This window comes from Sarcophilus harrisii, chromosome 2, assembly GCF_902635505.1.
Source record: "Sarcophilus harrisii chromosome 2, mSarHar1.11, whole genome shotgun sequence".
NCBI lineage: Eukaryota > Metazoa > Chordata > Mammalia > Dasyuromorphia > Dasyuridae > Sarcophilus > Sarcophilus harrisii.
Window position 1 is genome coordinate 126,522,460 of NC_045427.1, and position 6,000 is coordinate 126,528,459.

Genomic DNA, 6,000 nt, shown 5'->3' on the forward strand with positions numbered 1-6,000 from the left:
TTTTTTAAAAATTTAAATGACAGAGACAAACTGTTTCCCTAATACAGTTTAACAAGTATATATTGCCTACCTACTTTGCACCATGACAAACTCTGTCATGTATATAAAGTTTAAGAAAAGCTCCTTGGCCTCAGGAAGCTTACCAGAAAGGCAAAGAGACATAAAAGATGCTGAAGTGGACATCATTACACTATGGTCTGATTCTCTCATTCATTAACAGTTCATCTTTGGGCAAACTGAGGAAACTCTATCCACCACTCATGATGATCATCTGCTTTGCACTTTCTCGTCCTGGAGACTTGCTTGAGGCATTTAGAAGTTCAGTGACAGGACCAGGGTCACACAGTCAATAATAATGTATATGCATGAAGTAGGGCTTGAACCTAGGTCATCTTTTTTCTGAGACTATCTCTTTATCCATCACAACATGCAACTTCTCTGGAGATAACATTAAACTTCAAATAACTGAAAGATACCATTATATGGAAGAGTTATTAGGTTTAGACTGTCTGGCACCAGAGCATTAAGAGAGGAAGAATGAAAGAAAATTTCAGAGAGTCAAATTTTCTCTTTATACAAGGAAAAGATGCCATAAAAATTACTACTATCCCAAAGTAGAGAATTTCAAATTCCAAAGGGAATCAGGAGATTCTCTTTCCCTGAAGGTCCTTAAGCCAAAGCTGGATGGTCATTTATTGGTGATACTGTAAAGAGAAATATTCCGATATGGATTAAACTAGATGAATTCTGAGACCTCATTCCGATCTGATTCCTTCCCTAATTCTAGGTAGCGTTTGCAAGGACTTTCTAAGGATAGATGTGAAACACCGCTCCTCTCTTCCAATATACCCTAAAATAGTCAAAGAATAAAACAAAGCGCAAGGGGGTTAAGTATAGCAGTCAGTGACATATTAGGAAACCTGTGAATTTGAAAAAAAAAAAAAAAAAACTACATCTGAAGCATATTTTCTGTGTGAATCATGAGCCCTCTCTGAGCTGAAGTTTTCTTATGAGTAAAATAAGGGAAATTGGATTAAATAAATATTCCTGAAGGTCCCATTTAGCTCTCAACCTATGCTGTTGGAAAGTGACTGAGTGACAGAATGCATAGGATAGCTTATAACTTTTATATAGATCACTCATTCATTTCCTCCTATAGCAGACTTATACAAATCCAAAGTTCTGCCTGTAATTCCATTCTAATTAGTTATTTTTTAAAATCCTGACTGAAGCTTTTCTAGTAAATGGTTGGCACTGAAAACAGAATTTGAAATCATTCTCTATTGACCTTTTCCCCCCTTTCATAGGAATTTGGGTCTATAATTATGTCCACTTTCCCTGATTTCTTCTTGATTCTTATCAGAGCAAGTACAGATCTTAGGCACCTTACGGTGCTATTCTGCATGCAGCATTTCAAATACACACACAACATATATTTATGCAAATATACTCATATATACAAATAGTACAAATGTATATACATACATACTCAAATATATATATAATATTTATATATTATACATACATATATATATACATATACTCAATATATATATAATATTTATATATTATACATACATATTATATATACATACATACTCAAATATATATAATATTTATATATTATACATACATACATACTCAAATATATATATTTATATATTATATATACATACATACTCATATATGTATTTGAGTTTGTATGTATATACATTTGTATTATTTGTATATATGAGTATATATGCATAAATATATGTTGTGTGTATATTTGAAATGCTGCATACATGTATATTATATGGGTGCATATATACCACATATAGCATCTTATGTATGTATATACTTATATATGCACATATAGATCTATATATTCTCCTTCCCTCTTTCTCTCTTTCTCTGTCTCTCTATCTCTCTGTCTTCTTCTTTCTTATCATCATTAGCTTCCAGGTTCTGGACTGATAAAAACTTGAGTTCACTCTTTGAGGCAACCTCTGCTCTCCTTTATTTTCTGTTTGACTCTTTATCACTTCCTTGGGCAGGTAAGCAATGCAGCAGATAGAATGCTGATCCTGATGTCAGGAAGACCTGAGTTCAAATCTGACCTCAGACACTTACTAGTTGTATGATCCTGGGCAAGTCACTTAACCCGGTTTGCCTTAATTGACTCATCTGTAAAATGAACCAAAGAAGGAAATGACAAACCATCTTTGTGAAGAAAACCACAAAAGGGGTCAGAGTCAGACATAACTGAAAAAGATTAAACAATAACAAAATCAACAAAATCACTACCAAGGGTTTCTTTTGGGGTCCTGGGAATCAAACTCAAATATAGTTTGTATCTAGGCCTCTACAAGCAGGGGTAAAAGAGTCTCCAGTTCTCTTACAATATTCAAAGTAATGAAGGATACCAGGTAAGGATAACTCTTATATCACCCCCACAGAACTTAAAGAAAACATAAATGATTCATAATCACCTGTAAGTGTGTTATTTAATTGTTTTGTTCCTGTAAGTCCCATATTCTCCCTAAGGTATTCCCTCAGAAACAAAATACTGCCTTGTGATTTAGAGTAGTCTTGGAAAGGGAAATAAAATTGGATTATGCAGAAGAGATTGTAATTATCCTCACTCCCTACCCCCAGTCAACTTTTTATTGAATTCCATTATTATCCAAGGAACTCACAGAGGCTTCCAGCCTTATGCTACTTCTTTAAGGTCTTGGATCCTTCCCAGAAAGAAAATGAACTTTGGATTGCTAAAGAGGAAAGCCTTTTCCCATTGATACTTACACTGTCCTAATAAAGCATGGAAATAACAGAGAATAGTCCAGAATTCTGTTGGTTTAATCCCCTTATTTTATAACTTAGAAAATAGAAGTGTAGGAGGTGAAGAAATTTGCACACTATCATACAAGTAGCATTTATCAGAAATAAGATTTGAACTCAGATTCTCTCATTCCAGAGCCAGTATTCTTTATACTGTCCTGCCTTTTCCCCTTATTTTGTGCTCTTATCCTGTGCATCAATTCCTTGCTGTTCTTCTTGGAATGAAGCCACATGCTCGATCCTCTTATTCTCAAGAAGCTGGTGTTGCTCGAGACATATGAGTCTATGCATTCATATATATGCTATATGTGGTATATATGCTTGAGACAAAATCTATAAAAGTAGTTTTAGTGGGGAGAGTAACTAACCATTGAATGAATGAGGCTCCTCCTGTGGGGGATGGTACTTGAATTGAGCATAGACATTTTATAATTCCATTTAATAATGACAGATTATATAGTATAATATATATCATATTGCATAATATATGTTACATATATTATTATGTATATGTGTGTATATATGTGTGTGTGTGTATGTGTGTATGTACGTGCAAATGTTCTCAGTTCTATTTTCTCAGTTATAAAATAAGGGGATTGAATCTCATCCTAGAACTCTTATCTCACTCTTGGACTATCCTCTATTATTTTCATGCTTTTTTAGGACAATTAGGGGTACCAATGGGAAAAGGCTTTCCTTTTTAGCAATCCAAAGTTCATTTTCTTAAGGATCCAAGACCTTAGAAAAAGGCCCTTAGAGAAGGTCCTGTTGCAGCCCAAAGATGGCTCAATGGAGCACAGAATAATTACCAACAAAGTTCCTAATGGCAGATTTAAACCTTTACATTTGAAAGGGTTTCTGATCTTAGTCATGGAAAGGCAGAAGTCATAGCTAATAATATTGAGAAAGAATAGCCACGGATTTGGGAGCCTCATCTCAAAGAGGCTGGAAATTCTTGAACTCCAGGCTTTTGCAGAAGGAGGAAGGATTTCCTGGAGGGTGCCAGCTGTCTGGAATGTTTGGACCCAGCCTTCTAAAAAGTGAAAGGATAATGCTCCAGCAGGGCCAGATTCTCAGAGAGAAGAGGCTCTTATACATCACCTCTTTCCCTGCAATGGCTTCCTGCAATTACTAAGCTAGAAGTACTTTATCAGAAACTGGGAGCCTAGGACTTTTAATTCAAGTTCATGATGCCAGATGCCTCTTAGAAACATCCTCAATGTAGATGGGCTACCAGTGGGTTTGCAGGAATGCTTTGATGCAGATGCAAGATGGATTTCAGTATCTAACAAAGATACAAGGAGACTAACAAATGGAGAGGATGCTACTGGAGGCCTCAGCAACTTTACCCCAAACCCTCAAGATTTGTCCTTTGCCACCATCTGTCCCTTAGGCGCTGACTCAGGCCATAAATGCAGTCCTTCAGTCCAGCGAAGATGAGCTACTCCAGGCTTTGAAGCAGATGAGAACATCCGTTGTTGATATGATCAAAGCCTTGAGACAAATGCATGGTATGTGAATGCTCAATTTTGAGTTCGTTGAAGATCCCAAATTTTGTCAAGTAAAAATGACTACTTGAAAAAATATTTATGATAAATAATGGAGTCAGGGCTAGCGAAATTGTGAGGTAAGTGAAATGTGGCCTTGGCTTATAGTCTTTGTCTCTGCCCTGGTCCTCATATTGAATGTGTCTGTCCTGGGTTCTCTTTCCAAATACCTTATTTATATCATACAAACAACTACTATTTCAATAGCATTTCAAGGTATGGAAACATTTTCCTTGTAAAAATCCTGTAACATGAGTCATGTAAGCATTATTATTCCTGTTTTAAAGATAAGGAAACAGGCTTTCAGAGAAATTAAATTTAAATAAAAAAATTTTAAAATCTTAGTTACCTAAGATTATGTGACTAATTAAGTGTCAGAATTTGAACCCAGGTCTTGACTTCAAGACTAATTATTTTTATACTATACTATTTAACTGTTATAATCATAATCATCCCTAAGGAAATAAGATGGGAATGAGAGAGATATGTAATTCTTCCTATGGGATATTTATATTTTTATAGGAGATATTTACTAATTAGTAATTATGCTAAAAGTATGATTTCAAGCATCCTGACAGATACTGAGACTAGATGTAATATTTTTGAAGGGCTTCATGTTATCTCTCAACTCATATTAGGGAGCTGCCTATTCTGTGTGCTGATGAGGCTGGTTTAGGAATGGAGGAAAACCTTGAAAATATGCCTAATGTGTATTGTGCGTTGAAGATGGGAGTGAAAAAGGATTAGATATTAGAAAAAGAGACAAGATTTTTTTTCTCAAAAGAGGTTTTCCAAAGCCATGCTTCTCTAAGGGGCTAGGAGCTTCCAAAAAAAAGATATTGTGTGAAGGAAAGAGGATGGATGGAGCATTTTTCCCAGTTACGTCCCTCTTGTTATCTTGTATTTCTGTCTTAGTTCTAAGAAATAGATGTTTTATCTTGGATAAGTAACCAGTGAAGAACAGTGAGAACCTTTATGTTATTTAATCTCTTTGGCAATCCCCATTTCACTTTACTTTCCCTCAAAAGTCTTATAGTTTTGTGATTCTCAACATCAATAATAATTAAATTTTGGTTTTGTATGTATCTCTAGAGTCTAGCACAATACCTAGTAGACAGTAGGTGCGAGATAAATGCTGATAGATTGATTCCCTTTCCTATATCACTTTAAAGTTTATGAAAGTATAAGCTTTATTATTTACGTTTTATATAAGAGGACAATGAGATTCAGAAAGAAATTAAAGATCTTGCCCAAGGTCATGTGGAAGAAGCAATAGTTAAGTGACTGCTACATTTCTGCACATGTCAGTTCTTTTCCAGTAGATGCTATTATTATCCTCATTTTATAGTTGAGGAAACTAAGGATGAGAAAACTAATTGTCTTGGGTCACACAAATAATAAGAGTCTGACACTGTATTTGAACTCAGTCTTTGCGACTCCGGGTCAAATACTTTATTCACTGTGCCACAAATTAGATGCCATTGTGGATCATCACTAAATACCATTTTGGCCAAAAACACGGAAGCACACTGAAGCCAAGCATTGAAGCATAGTTTATTCTTTTACATTGCTTATAATCTTACTAATGCCTCAGAGGTTCTATCTAATTTATCTCTTTAACTTAACTGTAGGC

At 35.0% G+C, this 6,000-nt stretch overlaps 1 protein-coding gene across 2 annotated transcripts in view; it reads left to right on the forward strand.

Moving 5' to 3' along the window:
• Positions 1–6,000, forward strand: part of IDO2 (indoleamine 2,3-dioxygenase 2) — a 77,101-nt gene that overhangs the window by 50,156 nt on the left and 20,945 nt on the right. For both annotated transcript variants that reach the window (XM_012539988.3, XM_031950741.1), the window contains exon 7: positions 4,214–4,331. In XM_012539988.3, coding sequence (XP_012395442.2) covers positions 4,214–4,331 — 118 coding nt within the window. The remainder of the gene's footprint in view (positions 1–4,213; positions 4,332–6,000) is intronic.